The 18,758-nt window shown below is 36.7% G+C and overlaps 2 protein-coding genes and 1 pseudogene across 2 annotated transcripts; all 3 read right to left on the bottom strand.

Moving 5' to 3' along the window:
* Window positions 1-7,352: 7,352 nt before the first annotated feature.
* On the bottom strand, window positions 7,353-8,204 carry LOC116108807 (nicotianamine synthase-like). Its single transcript, XM_031395037.1, has one exon. The coding sequence runs from the start codon at window positions 8,202-8,204 to the stop codon at window positions 7,353-7,355; it is 852 nt and encodes a 283-aa protein (XP_031250897.1).
* A 5,755-nt stretch (window positions 8,205-13,959) lies between these two features.
* LOC116108817 (nicotianamine synthase-like) lies at window positions 13,960-14,814 on the bottom strand. The gene has a single exon (XM_031395049.1). The coding sequence runs from the start codon at window positions 14,812-14,814 to the stop codon at window positions 13,960-13,962; it is 855 nt and encodes a 284-aa protein (XP_031250909.1).
* A 2,495-nt stretch (window positions 14,815-17,309) lies between these two features.
* LOC116108792 lies at window positions 17,310-18,233 on the bottom strand (annotated as a pseudogene).
* Window positions 18,234-18,758: the final 525 nt, after the last annotated feature.

Raw genomic sequence — 18,758 nt, 5'->3', positions numbered from 1 at the left:
TCAATGTAAAGAAGCTGAGGTCAGAAGTCAAAAGCCGTGCTTGGGACATCTCGGTCTACCTTATCCAACAGTTGTTGGAAGCTTATCCTTCGCTTGACTTCTCCTTTCTTCATACGGTCTATCAGAAGGAGATCGAGAGGATAAAAGTTGAAGCACAAGGCTTGGAGTTTGTTTATTTAGACAGATCTGAGTCCAAGAGTGGGGATAAGAAGGAAAACGATGGATAAGAAGAGAAGTAAGCCTAGGTCAAACAAGAGGTTGAAGACCCGACCTCTCTAGCCTCGCTCCCAACTGATGCCAATGACCTTCCCTTGGCCGAGCCTCCCAAAGGCGTCCCGACTCCTACTCCCGAGGATGCTACTCAAACTCTTACTGCTAAAAACGCTCTTGCCCCTGTTGTTTAGACTCTCTTTTTTGCTCTTTTTTTTTTTTTTTTTATTAGTTTAGTTTCTAACTAAACTTTTTACTTAATGGAAATTTGGTTTTTCCTATTTTTGTCAAGCAATACTTTTATTTCTGCAGAGTCACTTCAATTGTTCTGATCGAACTTAGCATAAAGTATTCGGATTTGCTCCAAGTTATGTGTAGCTTGTTTCTTTAGGAACTTTTCAAATAAATAAGAAAATATTTCGTGTGACAACGTCGAGTTTGGACCAGTTGTCCGTCTTGAGTTTTGGTCACCTATTTATGATCGATTTTCTTTTACATGTGTTACTCGAGTGTTTCTTGAGTTTTAACTTCGTTGATTCGGGGAATTTCTCCCTTGATGAGTTGAATGTTGGCGTGGCTTACAAAGCTAAGTTTTTTTTTTATGAACTCTTGTCTCCGAGTTTTTTTGGATGTGATCGCTTAGGTCACGATTTTGAAATAACAAATAAATAATAATAAACGAAGACAAAAGTTATAAATAATATTTCTTTATTGATAAATGAAATTTGGCCGTAAGAGACCTTACATTGGTTAGAAGAAAGAAGATAAAACAGAATTGAAACCTGAGCTGCTAATTGGTAGTACCTTTGCAGATGCTTGGCATTTCATGCTCGCAGTACAACTTCACCAATGAGGTGTTCTAGGTGGAAAGTTCTTGGTGCAAACTTTTTAGAGAACCTAAAAAGACCTTCCCATTTGGGCCCACGTGTCCTTAAGTTCGGGTTTTGTATGCTTGAGACAACCTTTCTGAGAACTACGTCGCCCACCCTGAAGTCTTAGTTCTTGACCTTGGAGTTGAAATACATTTTTCTTGCTGTTGATAGGAAGCAACCCTTAGTTGAGACTTAGCCCGTTATTCTTTGATTAGATCTAGCCTTAGACGAAGAAGATCTTTGTTTGTTTTTTCATCGAAGATCTTTCTGCGAAACGAACTAATCCCCACTCCTATCGGGGTCATTGCCTCGCATACGTAAGAAAACGAGAACAGGGTCTCTCTTATCGAGCTTCTGGTAGTCGTTCTATATGACCATAAGACATTAGGCAATTCGTTTACCCATCTTCCTTTGAAAGAGTCGAGCTTCTTCTTGATGGTGTGCTTGATTACTTTATTAACAACTTCTTCTTGACCGTTGGATTAGAGCCAGTAGACAACGGATAAGCTTTTCTTGATTCTGAGTCTTTCACAGAATGATTGGAAGTCTTCGCAATCGAACTGTTTTCCATTATCAGTTATGATGGTGTGGGGGATTCCGAATATACAAATAATGTTCTTGTAGACAAAATCCTTCAACTTGTTCGAAGTGATGGTGGCTAAAGGCTTGACTTCTATCCACTTGGTGAAGTAATCAACCACGACTACTGCGAACTTGACGACCTTTTTCCCTTGAGGCAATAGGCCTATCAGATCGATTCCCCAAATCGCGAATGGCCACGAGCTTGTCAAAGTGGTTAACTCTTGGGGTAGAGCTTGTGGAATATCTACCAACCTTTAACATTTGTCACACTTTCGTATGAAATCGGCTGCATTGTCGATGACTGTCAACCAATAGTATCCCTGGTGAAGTACTTTATATGCCAAGGATCTGCCCTCGGCGTGATTTCCATAGATACCCTCGTGGATTTCCTTCAAGATATACTCCATATCTTCGTGATCAACACATTGCAAGAGCGGGACATTATAACCTTGCTTATAAAACCTATTGTTGATAAGCGTATACCGAGCTGATTTTTCTTGAAGGATTTTGGCTTCGTTTCTTCCCTCAGGCACTGTTTTGTCTCACAAGTATGTGGTTATTAAATCCATCTAAATGTACATTTACTGTAAAACCCCATTCCTGATTTAGTTAGACCATGAATTGTATTTAGTTAATTAATTCTTTTATTTATTTATTTGATTTTTGGTATTGTGGTAAGATAGGGGTATTTCTGTCAATTTTTTAAGTTGCATTAAGGGGTGAAAACAAAGAAATAAATCCTGATGGATTTGCATGTATCAAGAGGGAAAAATTTGGACATTTTTGCTAGGAAAAGCTTATGTGGCGGGGTTAGATGACATTTAGAAATTTTGGGGGGCATATTATAATTTCAGAAAATGTTTTGTTTAAAAGAAGAAGAAAACTGGGCAGTTCGCCCAGATGAAGAAGAAGAAAAAAAAAAAAAAAAAAAAAAAGAAGAAGAGAAGAAACAGTGGGTTCGGCCGAGAGTTAGAGTGAGAGAGGAAGAGAAGAAAAAGGTAGAACAAAGAGAAAGGGAGAGGATATATTAGTTTTTGAGTCTGTGAACAGTGCATCATCAAATCGTGATCTGGAGCTCGTTTGTCGTCCGATCGTTTTGATTTTTGGATATGTTGTTCATGAAACACAACTCTACTTTCTGAACGGTGGAGATCGAAATCCAAGCACTGTAATAGGCAGCCAATTATAGGATTAGAAGAGTGAGTGGTTTTAATGAAAACTTTCCTTAAAACTTCAGATCTATGCTTGCATGTTAATTTCTAGTATGCCATTTTTGTATTTTGATGAGGTTTGAGCTAAATGTGAAGCTTGCTTGGTTTATTTTTCTTTGCATGTTTTCCGACAGATTCTAGAGTGGTTGTTTTGAGTTTTTAAAATGAAATGAACTTGCTTGCTAATTGAACTTGCATGCATTTGGTTGTTTTAATAAACTGTGATGGTAGCTGGATATTTTGGTTGCATGCACTCGGCTGGACTGCATTTTGCGAGGTGCTTGAGTTATGTATTTGGACTAAAAATTGCTTGGTTGAGTACACTTGCATGCTTCCAGTTAGACTGTCTTTGAGAATATTGATTTCCATGGTGTCTTAAAATGCTGGGAGTTGAGTTAAGGTATTTTGGCTTTTAAAATGTTAAAGAAAGGATTGAGATTTGAGAGGTTGGTAATAATTTTCTTGGTAAAAAGGGCAAATGGGGTGCTTTTCGTCAGTTTTGAAAGTATATTTTAAAAACTTGCATTTTACCCCCTAATTTCCATGAAATCTCATATGTTGGCATGATTTATCCTTATAGGAAATATTCATATATTATTATTATTATTATTATTATTATTATTCTTATTGTTTTTGCTCTTGGGTTTAATTATAATTAAAATGTGTTATATGAGTTTTGACTTTTAAAAGTGATATTTGCTTATGATATGTATTGGTTATATACTAAGATCATGTGATGTTGAAATAATTTTCAATCTGGGTTAAACCGTCAGTTTCTGAAACATGTTTAGAAAATTACAGTTTCACCCCTACATGTGATTTTGAATATCATGTCATCTATGTATAAATTATAAGCACATACGTAATATACTCTTTGACTTACATATTATTGAGATTATGCATGAGTATGTTGTGGTGCTAAAACTACCCTACGAAGTACCCATCCCCCAGAGATACAGATTTTTGGCTCTGCCCGAGCGATGTAGGATTCCGCCGGGTATGACAGTTTCAGATTTTGGCTCTGCGCATGCGTATGACAGTTATCAGTGCTCTGCCTATGCGTTGAGTGGTCCGCCAGGTATGACAGTTTTGAGGCTCTGCCCGCGCGATGATAGACCTTGTCGGGTATGACAGGTACGTCCCTCGCTCTGCCTGCGTGTGGGATGCCGACCAGGTATGACAGATTTTCCCCAGGGTACTAGTTGTGGTGAGAGTTTTTAATACCAAATGTTGAGGTTTTATACAGAATCTGATACAGTTAAAGGAAATAAGTCAGAGAACAGTTTACTAAGTGCAGGGTGGTTAGAAATAAATCATATATTGTATATGTGAATGGGGTGGTTGTTCTATTGCATATTCATAGAATTATATTGTTGTCAGGATTTGCTTGAGAATTGTTGTATGTTATCATTATTTCTTTTTTTAAAGAACTTTTTATAAACCTCCCTTTTCCCCCACTCACTGAGTATTTTAGCTCACCCCTTTTAAAATGTTTTCCCCCCCTCACTAGGACCTTTTGGAGATCGTGCTGGAGTAGTGAGTCTTCGCTTAGGGTTGTGCCACGCGTTGACGTCTTTTATGTGGGTTTTATCTTTATGTCGTATTGTATTTTGGACTTTCGTTTCAAGAACTCATGTTTCCCATCATGTATTTCATTTTGTTTCATGTTTTGGAATGTGTAGTATAAGTGGAAAACCTGATACCACAAATTTCCCTAACTCTTTCTTTTGTAAAACGAAGGATGATGCATGTCTTTTTTTTTTTTTGAGATGTTGGAAATGGAAATACTATGATGCTATTCAGGAAAAGTAGGTCTTTTAACAGGTTTTACAGTTTTCTACATGGCACGTCTCGGGTATCCGAGTCTTGTGGGAGCGCCCGGATCCTATGGGATGAGGAAATTCGGGACGGGTCGTGTTATTTACCCTGTCACCAAAACTGATTCTTGCAATGCAAGGATGCTTGGATTTGGAAGGAATTTAATAGGAATGAAATCAGTTGCTTCTTTGCTCATTGCTGAAGCCAAGCGAGTTAAAGCATTGGCCACTAAATTCTTTTCCCTAAGGATCTGTAGAACTGCATAAGTCTTGAATTGCTCAAGTTCAGATTTTATCTTTTAGGGATAGGACGCCATTCTGTCCTCATTTGCTTGATACTCTCCAAAGATTTGATGGACCACAAATTGAGAGTCACTATATATTTTAATTGACCTTGCCCCAATTTCTTTGGTGAGGCAAATCCCCGTAAGCATGACTTCATACTTTGCCTCATTGTTCAAGGTGACGAACCTAAATCTGATTGTAGCTCAAATTAGGTTCCCTTTAAAACTTTCGAGCAAGAGCTTGGTCTCACCCTCTTCTCATTCAAGGACCCATCTACGTACAAGGTCCACTGCCATAGACTGTCAAGCTTTGGCTCCACTGGTTTTTTTTTTTTTGCTGAGGTGTTTGCTTCTGGTGGGCTTATCTCTCCCTCGGGCTAGTATGAGAATTCTAAGATGAAATAAGACAAAGCCTATTCCTTGATAGCGGTCCTTGGGATATACTTGATGTCGTGTTGACTTATTTCCATAGTCCACTGGATTAACCTAGCCGACGCCTCAGGCTTCTACATTATCTTTTTTAGTGGAAAATCTGTTAGCACATGTATGGTATGTGCCTGAAAATAGGGCTGCAACTTTTGAGCGGCTATGATGAGTGCATAGGCAAGCTTTTCCATCTCTGTATACTTTGTCTTAGCGTCGAGCAACCACTTGCTCACATAATAAACCGGCTACTACACTCTCCTTTCTTCACGTACCAAAGACGCTCTGATCGTGAACTTAGATACCGGTAAGTATAACAGTAGAGGCTTGCCCAAGATGGGCTTTGAAAGTAAAAAAGGCTGCCCTAAGTTTCTTTTCAACTCTTGGAATGCTTTCTCGCACTTTTCCATCCACTTGAAACCCTTGTTGCCATTCAGGGTTTCAAAGAAAAGCAAGCATCTATTTGTAGCTTAGGAAACAAAACATACTTAGTGCGGCCACACGCCCTGTCAAACTTTATAGGTTCGATCCTCAAACCTTAAAAACTAGGAGACTTCTGTTCTGCCTGAAAAATATAAGGGCTGACGTAAGGCCCAGTCAGCATGCAAAAGTTAGAACATGGGTACACCCGCAGCCTGCTTCTGTCAGAATAGTGGATACGCGTCAGACCAGCCAGAAGCTGTGGTGATCCCACGTGTCCAATCCCTGCGCCAAATCGCGCAAATCACTCTAGAAGGTGGGCAATGTGACATAAAGAAGGATTTGCACGGATAATCCCACTAACTCACAGATTCAGTAATCATTAGCTCAATGTATCCCACTATAAATTGAGAGCTCCTCTCTCATTCAAAGGATTCGCTCATTTTTACTCTTGATTAGCTACTCTCTCTCTATAATTTATAGTATTCACTCGCTTGTACTATCATCTGTAAGTCAATCAGCTAATGCGACTTGACCCCTATCATTAATAAAATCACAGTGGATGTAGGACTTGCTTCTTTAGCATCCGAACCACTTTAAAAGTTGTTCCTATTTGTATTGACTCTCATATTTCCTTATATTCACGTGTGTCTTCTAGGCCAGCTCAGCATTGCACACGTGCGTTTAGTTGGTGTAAAAATCACGCATCAACAATTACCTTGCAATATTTAAGTGGCATCATATCATATTATAAACACTCAGAATTAAAGAAGAGGGGTTACAGAAAATATCTTACATGGAAGCACACTTACCTTACAATTAGAGCAAAACAAACCAGATAACACTTTATTTTAATCGGAGGAAAATAAAAACACACGAAGCCAATATTGTAGCTGGCAATCTTATAAAAGAAAGCAAATTATCCTTCTCTTTGTTGGAGTCCCACATCGACTAGGCACGCTCAAGCCTATTGGGTTATAAGAGGGGGTAATCCTCTCATTCAACAAGGCCTTATTGGGTGAGGAGTCAGGCCCACCTCAAATTCTAACATGGTATCAGAGCCCAGGTTCAGTTGAGCTGAGCGCTTGACCAGCGGGTGAGGAGTTAGAGCTAGTTACTACCTCCAATAACAGGCATGACCCAACATATGGGCTTGACTATGAGAGAGAGTGTTTGAGTCTCACATCGACTAGGCATGCTTAAGTCTATTGGGTTATAAGAGGGGGTAATCCTCCCATTCAACAAGGCCGTATTGGGTAAGGAGTCAGGCCCACCTCAAATTCTAACATGGTATCAGAGCCCAGGTTCAGTTGAGCTGAGCGCTTGACCAGCGGGTGAGGAGTTAGAGCTAGTTACTACCTCCAATAACAGACATGACCCAACATATGGGCTTGACTGTGAGGGAGAGTGTTGGAGTCTCACATCAACTAGGCACGCTTAAGCCTATTGGGTTATAAGAGGGGGTAATCCTTCCATTCAACAAGGCCTTATTGGGTGAGGAGTCAGGCCCACCTCACATTCTAACACTCTTGTTTAAAAGATTGGCTTGCGAACGAGAACGACTGAGTTGATCACATCTTTTGTTGCATGGAATATGGAGAGAACTTCAAACTCCATCAATTCATTCTCCTCAACAACTGGGTACAAAAACGCTCTTGCTCCATTTGCACTTCTCACCAGCAAAACTCCTCCATCCTTCATGTACTTCCTAATATGTCCAAGAATCTTCACTGTCTCTTCTTTACTCATTCCAACAAGAGCTGCCAAGAATATGCAATCATATTCTCCTAGCTTCTCCTTCACTTCCATTATGTCAGAAGTATGAAATTTCATCCTCTTTTCAAACTCGGCATTAGAAGACACAATTTTCCGAGCCACATAATTGGCCGCCTCATCGATATCAAAGTTATCAAAGTGTGTGGATTTCATGTGATGTGAAGCCATTATAAGAGATGTAAGAGGCATTGGACCCGAACCCACAAAGGCTACCTTCTTTGGTTTCACCACTCCATTTTGAGAGAGGATTGAGTATTCTAGATTTGCTAGCTTCACATAATTTCCATAATAAGGAAAGAGATTGAGATTGTTTAGAGGTTGGGTGAGTTTGGTTATGAATGATGCAAACTCTAGTTCCAATAAACCTTCAGTTCGGCCACATAGAAGTATGAGACTTTGGCGCATTTTTTGAAGTTCTGGGGATAAGGCTTTAACGTCTATGGATGAATTGAGGGTACATAGTTTCACAAGTTGAGTGAAGCTATTGACTTGCTTTGAAGGCTTCAGAGACTCGAGTTTTGAAATGCTGGCATGGATTTCAACTATGCGAGCTGTAAGGAGCTCAGCCGGGATTTGGTTTTCAGAGTTGAAGTTTTGGAGGGCAGCCATTATGCTGATCTGAGATTGGAGAGTGACTTGTTTAACTTTAATTTGTGTTTGTCTTGGGGAAAGCCCCGGCCATATACATCTATTTATAGTGATTATATTTTTGAAACTTCGTGATATTTCAACTCGGACTTAAGGCATGAAAACGATTCTAAATCTCCCGAGAATGTGTTTTCTGTCAATAGAGGCATGTTCCACGCCAATCAAAATCTTGACAGAGAAAAAAATAATTTAAGATTCTTGAAAATTTATGTTAGTTTATATGACAAGAAGAAATAGTTATATTAGTTTATGGCACCGTACCTTAAGTTTGTGACACATTAGTTTTAGTGGGTAAAACCCATATGGATATTGGAGTTAATTATATTTGTTTATATAAGCCAATTTATGTAAGCCAACAAAAACAGTTAGGTTGGACACTTCATAGTTGTATTCTTTTCACACCCACGTACGCACTGCACTGTAGCTTAAAGTACATAGTACTGTTTAGTGTTTCTGTACTGCAGTGTTTACTGCTCCATGCCTCCGGCTCCATGCCTCCTGTCAGCAGGTCGCTTAGAGAAGTCTATTAGTTTTTAATTAGTTAGTCTAACTAATTACTTTCCACTCTACTTAGTGTATACATGTTTGTTAGCTAAGCTTTATTTCGGACTTTCGTTCATAAAATTTTTCGTTTGAGAGAAGCTACAGACGTCTTCAGGGACAATATTCCTAATTAATTAGAACAAAGTTAAGTTGGACTTGGAGTACGAGGGAGAACCTCAATGCAATTTTTTATCCATATTGATGCACATTATTTCATTGCATCAGACTAGATTTCCTTTTTTTTTTTAATTTTTTAATTTTTTTATTTGACAGATGATTTTTTTTATGTAGTAACTTGTCAAGATATAAGCTTAGGAGCAATATGGGTTAAAATGTAATATTGGAAAGTAGTCAGAACTAACTTGTAATTTGTCTGGGTTAAGGTGTCAGGAATAAAAGTTTGTAAGACACGCAGCGTTTTGTATCAACAGGTTTATAAAAGAGTCGTGCACTTTATTCCAATTAGTTAATGAAAATCTCAAGTTTCTCTTCTCTTCTCTTCAATTTTGAGCTTGTTCTCTGTTTTCTTCTAATTGATTCTAGAAAAATCTTTTCATGGTATTAGAGTCAATGACTAACGTCAAGCCTGATTTTCCTTCATTTTCTCAGCAACCAAAATGTCCAGAGAAAATGCAAAATTTTTCATCTTCATCAACTCAAATTATGTTGTCCACCAGTCTTCAAACTATCTCACTGAAATTGATCAAAGGCACTTATAGCTTTTGGTGATTACAAGTGTTATTTGCTATTGGAGCTCACGAGCTCGAAAATCATCTAACTAGGGTAGATCTATGTCCTTCTCTTTTCATTAATGAGAAAAATTTATTATTCTGATGTTAATTTTAGTGAAACAACTATGTTCAAGAAAGTCACAAACCCTAGCCACACAATTTGGAAACGAGTTGACAAAGGTTTAATTAGCTGGCTCTTCGCCTCAATTTATGAATCTATGTTTGGACATATCTCAAAATGTACTTTAGCTTAAAAAATTTGGTGTACTCTGGAGTGTGGATTTCAGTCTGAATCTAAGGCAAAAATGATGCATTTAAGGAATTTATTATATTCCACAACCAAAGAAAATCTAAGTGTGAGTGATTGTATTTTCAAAATGAAAGAAATTGCAAGTCAATTATCTGCTATTGGTCAAGTAATAACTAGCAAGGAATTGTTGTCATACATCCTAGATGGTTTAGAATTTGAGTTTGATGCTACTATATTTAGTCTCCAGTCTAGAATTGATTCCATCTCTATTCAAGAAGCTCAATTCTTGTTACAAAAGCATGAACTTCGACTTGAGAAGCACAATATTCTAAATTCCTTGTTACCAAATGGACTCTCATGTAAGCTTACTTCACAATGTCACCATTGTCATTTCAAATAGCGACAATACATTGGGTAACTCTTTTAGTAATTCCTCGCATTTATCCTCACAAAACTTTCAAAGTTTCCAATCACAATCACAAATTCCACACTCTCCTTTCACATCATAACATTATCATATTTACCATTACTCTACCAACTACTTTCATTTACCACAAACTACTCCTGGTTTTCTATTTGGTGGAAAAGGAAGAGGTAAAAACTTTCGTAGAGGAAAGCTTATATGTCAAGTATGTAACAAACTAGTCATGTCATTGCAATGCTATCATTGATTTGATTTTAATTACCAAGGAAATCATTTTCAAATAGCTACCTTAAACTTTCCAGCAAGTTTTCCAATAGCAACTCCTTAAAGGTTTCCTATAAATCTTCAATGTTCAAATGGTTTTGGAAATTCTTCTGTTGGTTCCTTTTTAGGCAATTTTCAGGGCTTTCCAAGCAATTCTAACTCCTTTGGCACACTTTGATATCCTTCATATCATCATAAGGATTTATTACAGAAAACTCAAAATTTCTCAACCACCAATTCTTTATCATCTTTTCAGTACAATTTAGGCAACAACACCACTTCACAAGCCTCATATGCTGCTCATACCATCAATCTAGAATAATCTTCAACTTAGGATTTAATCTGGTATATGAATTCTAAAGCCACTGGTCTTGTCACAACTGACAAGAATCAACTTCAATCTTCAAACAACTATCATGGCTCAACTAAACTATAACTTGAAAATGGTGAGAATCTCTCTATCTCTCATATTGGGAACACTAGTTTCCCAAGTTCTCCAAGAAATAAGTCTATTCACTTGAAAAATGATGTATGTATACCCCAAGTCACTCACCTTTCCCCTTGTGATTAAATGGCAAACCCTTTAGCCACATGGTTTAGCTTTACCCAAGGGTCTAGTGTTTGAGTCGCAGAAGAGGCAACTACCAAGTTTACCTAAAAAAAAGTCACACAAAATTTGCTAAGTATTTCTAAGATTACAACAGATAACAATTTTTTTGTTGAATTTTCTTCTGATGGTTGTGTTGTTAAGGACAAAGTGTCCAAGATCATCATTCTGCAAGGAACACTTAATTAGGGTCTGTACCAACTGACTATTCCTGTCTAGTTACTGGACATTCCTTTGTTTCAAACCATGTCATTACCTCAAACACAGTTTCAGATTGCTCCAGCAAGTTCACTCTAGCTAAAGAACAAGTTTATGTCTCCAAAAATAAAGCAACCACTTTAGTTTGTTATCCTGAGGAACATAATACAATAACAGATAAAGATTTAGCGGTTTCTTCAATTTTCAATGTTTCAGAGCTATCTACTGAATGTAATAAAGATTTTTCTAATAAGTTGTGGCATACGAGATTAGGACATCCTAATGCTCTTGCCTTGAAGACTATCTTGCAACAAAGGAATATAAACTTGTTCAAAGTTAATAAAGACTTTGTGTGTTCAGCTTGTCAATTTGCAAAACTACATTGATCGACTTTCCCTTACTCTAATTCTAAGGTTAATGCTTCTCTTGAGCTTGTTCATTCTGACTTATGGGGACCAGCTCCTATCACCTCTGTTGAAGGCTTTAGATATTATGTTCTTTTTTTGGATGATTACAATAAGCCGTTTGTTTGGCTATTTCCTCTCAAAACAAAGTCTAAAGCCAAACCGGTCTTTCAACAATTTCACAAACTAGCAAAAACTCAATTTGTTACCAAGATTAAAACTCTTCAGTTAGACTGGGGAGGTGAATACAAAAGTCTTTTTCCTTATCTCATAGCTCAAGTTATCCATTGCCCATACTAGGTACTATTTAATTCCAAACCCGATTATAGCTCCTTGAAGGTATATGGCTACACTTGTTATATATATCTGAGGTCTTACAACAAGCATAAGTTCCATTTTCATACTGATAAATGTGCGTTCATGGGCTACAGTCTATATCATAAATGTTATAAATGTCTAAGTGTAGAAGGAAAAATGTAAGTTTGATGAGGCATCTTTTCCATTTTTTTAAAATGTTGAGTTTGGAACTAAGAATCCAAATATTTCTTCCTCAAATGCCATTCCTAACCTTTTTGTATCATATTCACAAACAGTTTAGAACTTTGAACCTATTGTACAAAATTTCTCTCTGTCAAATCAATAAGTTTCCTTTCCCACTGTGGATGGAAAGGTGATAGATTTTCGAACTGAGGTTATGATTGTAGTTTATTCAAACTAAGGGTAGGAACAATAATTCAGCCTATATATTTTACCAAGGTTTTGAAAACCGGACCACCCTTTGACCATTGGGTTTCTCAATCGGACTAGTCAAACTGGCGGTCTGCTGGTGATCCAACAAGTTTGAAACTTAACGTAAATACCCCTATAAAATTACATATAAGTCCCTAAAGGTTTAAAATATAGCAAATGCACCCTTGCGATCTGGGTAGGAAATCGCGAGTTAGACAGCGATAGTGACAATGATCGGTAGCCAATCGGAGTTCGGGATAATGGGGGTTTTGATGTGGAGATGAAGGCGATGAAGATAGTGGTGCCAAGTGGGGTGTTTGGCTCCGGAATCAGGGAAGAATCTACTGATTTTTGTGAAGGAGATAGTGGCGGCGATGACGATCGACGACCAATCATACGTCAGGATGATAGGGGTTTTGATGTTAAAATAAAGGTGATGCCAATGGTGGTGTCAGGTGGGGTGTTTGGCGCCAGAATCGGCCGGAATTAGGGTGATTTGAAATCCAACAAAAACATTCAAATTTGTCCTTGCAGGTTTGAGTGCCAGCAAAAATATCCCTAAAAATAATGAATTAGTCCCTACATGATTAAAATCCATCAAAAACACCCATACAATCTAAATCGAACCAGAAAGAGTGGCCATCACCGGTTCGACCGGCCAATCCGGTCCGATTTTCAAAACTCTGTATTTGGCAATTAAAAAATGTTTTCTCCCTTTTATTAGCCATGGACTAGCCAACTACTATGGGGAACGTGTGGCACGCACACAAAATCTTTAAATAAGCTTGCAGCAAGCAGCCATCGTGAAATATTCTTGGACTTCGAACGTTCAATTCATTTCTTCCAAAGATAGATTATTCTTATATATTAAATAGTTTAATATAATATATAGTTTCTGTGATAGTTCCATATTAAATGATGAGTTATCTAGGAGAACCTTTCATATAACAAATTAACATAATAATTAATTTACTTCTTTAATACAAAAATAAATTACAAAGTAAAAGATAGAATATATTTGATATTTTATTAAAAAATTATGTTTTAATTGCTATAGTCAAGTATATGTCTTTGCCCAGAAACTGAACTCTTAATACTTTTTATTTCTCTCGTGCCCTAATCTTAAATGACTTTTCTGCTATATTCGTGCTTATTTTCATGGAAGCGAGCTCCCTTAATGAAATTATACTTCATAAATCGGGCTCTTAAATATTAATATTTATACAATCCTATGTTAGAAGCTTCAATGGAGGAGTGTTGTTGAAATTTAAATGCTTAGCAAGCATTATTTTGCTATATTAGTTAATAATAATCGAGACATTTTGGATAAAATTAAGTGGCTTCATATTTTATAAAGTACTCAGAATTAAAGAAGAAGAGTTAAAGAAGATACCCTATATTATAATTAGAAAGCAAAACAAATTAACCAGAGAAAACGGATGGTCTCTCTAATTATTTCAACCGGTGCAAAAAGAAAATTAAAATATACGCAACCATTCTAGCTGGCTCTTATATGTCTAGGTTTAATTATAAATACCATAGCATAGCGGCAAATGCTTCTTTTCTTTAAAAAATTGGCTTGCGAACGAGAACAACTGAGTTGACCACATCATTTGTTGGATGGAATATGGAGAGAACTTCAAACTCAATCAATTCATTCTCCTCAATAACTGGGTACAAAAATGCTCTTGCTCCATTTGCACTTCTCACAAGCAAAACTCCTCCATCTTTCATGTACTGCCTAATATGTCCAAGAAACTTCATTTTCTCTGCTTTACTCATCCCAACAAGAGCTGCCAAGAATATGCAATCATATTCTCCTAGCTTTTCCTTCACTTCCATTATGTCACAAGTATGGAATTTCATCCTCTTTTCGAACAAGGCATCAGAAGACACAATTTTACGAGCCACAAGATTGGCTGCCCCATCGATATCAAAGTTATCAAAGTGTGTGGATTTCATGTGGTGTGAAGCCATTATAAGAGATGTTAGCGGCATTGGTCCTGAACCCACGAAGGCTACCTTCTTTGGTTGTACCACTCCATTCTTAGAGAGTATTGTGTATTCTAGATTGGCCAGCTTCACATAATTTCCATAATAAGGAAAGAGATTGAGATTGTTTAGTGGTTGGGGGAGTTTGGTCAAAAATGTTGCGAACTCAAGCTCCAATAAGCCTTCAGCTCGGCCACTTATAACTATTAGACTTTGGCGCATATTTTGAACTTCTTCGGATAAGGCTTTAATGTCTATGGATGATGGGAGAGTACATAGTTTCACAAGATGAGTGAAGAGGCTATTGACTTCTTTTGATGGCTTCAGAGACTCAAGTTTCGATATGCTAGCATGCATTTGCATAATGCGAGCCATAAGGAGCTCAGCTGGAATTTGGCTTTCAGAGTTGGGGATTTGGGGGGAAGCCATTATGCTGTATATGAGATTTGAGAGTTACTTAAGTTATGTGTTTGTCTTGTGGAGAGCCCTGGCCATGTACAACTATTTATAGTGGCTAAAATCTTGAAACTTCGTAATGTTTTAACTCTGATTAACGCATGACAAAGATGTAAAATCTCCTGAAAATCTTTATGGTCAATAGAGGCATGGAGTTCCATGCCATTTGATCTTGACAAAGAGAAAAAATAATAGAAGATTCTTGAAAATTTGCCAATATAGGTAATCAAAAAGTTAATATAATAATTTATATGACCAAGAAGAAAATATTTATATTAGTTTATAAAACTGTACCTATAGTCTGTGTCAATGGTTTATTTTTAATCTGTTACACATATTCTTAGAAGGGAAAAACCCAGATGGATACTGATGTTAATATTTGTTTAAGCCAACACATGCGGTGGTTGGATACTTCATACTTGTATTCTTTTCACACCCACGTGTCTCTGTTGATATAATTAAGTTAATAGATCCCATATTCTTTTCATGTTCACACTAACAAGAAACCTAGAAAAGAAATGAAGTTTTGGCTCAAGGTCTTCAAGGCATGGAGAATGCCTGAACCTTTTCATGTCAGTTCATCGTGTGTTTAAAAATAATTCATGTATGATTACTTTTGGAGAAAGAAAAATTAATGCTAAACAATATAAACTGTCTACGATTTTTAATTTTTATTCAAAGACAACTGTTTTAAACATTATACATTGTTCTTATCATAACAAAGTTAAAGGAAGATGATGGAGGACTATGAGAGAGAACATCAATGCAAACTAATCTTCGAGACCTATTAAACACCCTATAAGTCTAAAAATAAAAAAAAAACAAAAAAAAAGAAAATAAACAAAAAGAAAATTAAAAAAAAAAAAAAAAAAAAAGGAGCAAACCTTCTTGAAAATCAGATCAACCCTTTGGGATTTAAAGGTTTATGTTAGTCTTTACCTAATAGCTTACTCTTTCAAGTTAAAAGTAACTTATCATATAATCCCTTTATTTATGCACATTTCATTGCATTAGATAAAATTTCCTCCTTCCTTTTTTTTTTTTTTTTGTTTTTTTCTTAAATTGGACATAGATGATAATTTTCCAAGTATAACCTTAAAATAAAATTAAGTGCATGTGATCCATTATATGCATTAGCTTCTATGGTTCCACGCATATAATAAGGACTATTATATTTAATTTCTACTAATTAACAAAGTGGATACTTTTAATTAATTAACTCAATGACTAATGACAACAGGTGCATCATACTCAGATTCAACATTCTCCCCTTCCCTAACCCACCACCGCGACTTCAATCTTTGGCCATATTTCGATTTGTTAACGTTGTACATTTTTCGTCAAAATTCTTCTCCTTCGGTTTGTTTATTTTGTTCATTTAGATTTCTTATGATTTTGGTGGTGTTGTGGATTTCTGTATTGTTGATGTTATGGATTTTGGTGATTAAATGCTTGTAAATTTTGGTGATTTTATTGACGATTATGGAAGATAGAACCGTGCCTGTGTGGAAGACGGAGGTAGAAAGGACCAGCAGTGTGGGGTGAGGAATCGGTAGAGAATAGGCAATGTAGAGAAAGAAATGATTGTTACTAAGGGTGACTGGGTGTGTTATATTTTGGGTTTTTTATTTTTTATTTTTTATTATTTTATATTTGAATTAATTATTAATTAATTATGTCATATAAATAATAATTCAACATTTTAATGGCCTAAATTCAAATGAGTGATTTAAATCCATAAGCCCAAGACATATATATATTTTTTAAAAGCCCAAATATTAGTACCTTTCACAAACTCAAGGGGACAAACTGGTCATTTCACTAACCTATAACAACTTGATAGCATACTAGTAATTTAATGTAAATGATGTGGGTATTTACGTAATTGACTAAGTTGACTTGCCCTAAATTAATAAAAAAATCTATAATATCAAACTTCTAAGGACATTTTAGTCTTTTTTAACACTATTATCCTTTAACAGATGGAAACCCCGAACAGAATCTGATGGAAAGTAGTTGTTTGTCATTTTCAAACTTTTTGGATACCAAATTGTGTTTATGACAAACTATTGGTGGGTACAGGTCATTCGCCCGAAAGGATATTATATTTTAGGTCCTAATTTTGTAAGTAGTGCAAGTAGATAACTTGAAGAAAAATCCTGTAATTAAGATAAAGAAAATGAAAAGTTGTCCCTAAATCATTTTTTTTTATTTATATTAAATTTTTTTGCTTAATATAATTAGTCAGGTACAAAAGCCTATTTTACCGTTTCATGAGTGGATCTCCGAATCGAGATAGGAGAAAAAATCGAAAGAGATACTATCTGAAAGAACACTATTGCTAACTTAATTCTTTACATATGGCATAAAGCATGTAACTTAATTAGCATCTGGAAAAGCAAAAGCGACCCACTAAAAATATTTTACATTATCTATTTAAGTGATCTTAGATAAATAATAGTCTCCAATAATTAATAAGGAAACACTATCTAGCATCACATTCATATTTCATTGATCTCCTGACTAACAGATAGCCTTGCGAACGAGAACAACAGAGTTGATCACATCATTAATGGGATGGAAGATTGAGAGAACCTCAAAATCCAACAAATCATCCTCCTCCACAACAGGATACAAAAATGCCCTAGCCCCTTTTGCACTTCTCGCGAGCAAAACTCCTCCATTCTTCATATGCTTGTTAATGTGCCCAAGAATCTTTACTTTCTCCTCTTTAGTCATCCCTGCAAGAGCGGCCAAAAGTATACAATCATATTCCCCTAGCTTCTCTTTCACTTCCATTATGTCACAAGTCAGAAACTTCATCCTCTTCTCGAGCTCAGCATCGGTAGCAACTATTCTGCGAGCCACATCATTGGCTGCCTCATCAATATCAAAATTGTCGAAGTGAGTGGCTTCATGTGATGTGTAGCCAAAATAATAGAAGTAGGAGGCATTGGACCCGAACCCACGAAGGCAACCTTCGTGGGTTGTTCCACGCCATGATCTTTGAGGACTCTGTTTACTAAATTGGCTAGCTTAATGTAATTTCCATAATAGGGGAAGAGAATAAGATTGTTTAGGGGTTGGGGGATTTTATTTAAAAATGTTGCGAAGTCTAGCTCCAATAAAATTTCAGCACGGCCACATAGAACTATGAGACTTTCTCCCATGCTTTGAACTTCTTTGGGTAAGGCCTTAACGTCTATGGATAAAGGGAGGGTACATAATTTCACAAGATGGGTGAAGAGATCATTGACTAATCTTGAAGTCCTCAAAGAGTCCATTTTGGATATGCTAGCATGGATTCGCGTAATGCGGGCTATGATGATCTCTGCCAAAATCTGGCTTTCAGATTTAGAGTTTTGGGGGGAAGTCATTAGTCTTATGGGATTGGTTATTGAGCTATCAATAAGTTGTGTATTTGTCTTGCGGAAAGGCCTGGCCACAGGACTATTTATAGAGGCAAAAGCTTGTCTTTTCGTCATCTCTTAAGTCTCAAATACGTGCAAATGACACAGCTATATTTATTGATCGAGGATGTGTTTCATGCCATTCTATCTTTAACATTGTGCAATGAAAAAATTAAATTTGAAAAGAAAAAAAAAAAAATTAAAGAAAGAAGATGAAAATCATTAAGAATTAAAGATAAGATATGTGTTTGTAGCATACATATCCCACATCGGAAGGGAAATGGGGGCGACTTGGGTTTATAGGGAGGAGTCCCTCCACCTAATAGGTTAGCTTTTTGGGTGTGAAACTCTCTGTCTATGACAATGGTATCAGAACTGACCTTGTTCTGTCTTTTAGTATCCCGCCAAGCGCCCATGCAGAGGAGCATTAACATATGATTGTGGGTCTACTCAAAGATGAGGTGGACGGGTAGGCAAAGGGCCCTACATGTGATTGGGTTGGGGAGA

Source organism: Pistacia vera, unplaced genomic scaffold (assembly GCF_008641045.1).
Source record: "Pistacia vera cultivar Batoury unplaced genomic scaffold, PisVer_v2 Contig118, whole genome shotgun sequence".
NCBI lineage: Eukaryota > Viridiplantae > Streptophyta > Magnoliopsida > Sapindales > Anacardiaceae > Pistacia > Pistacia vera.
This window is presented reverse-complemented; position numbering and strand designations above follow the sequence as displayed.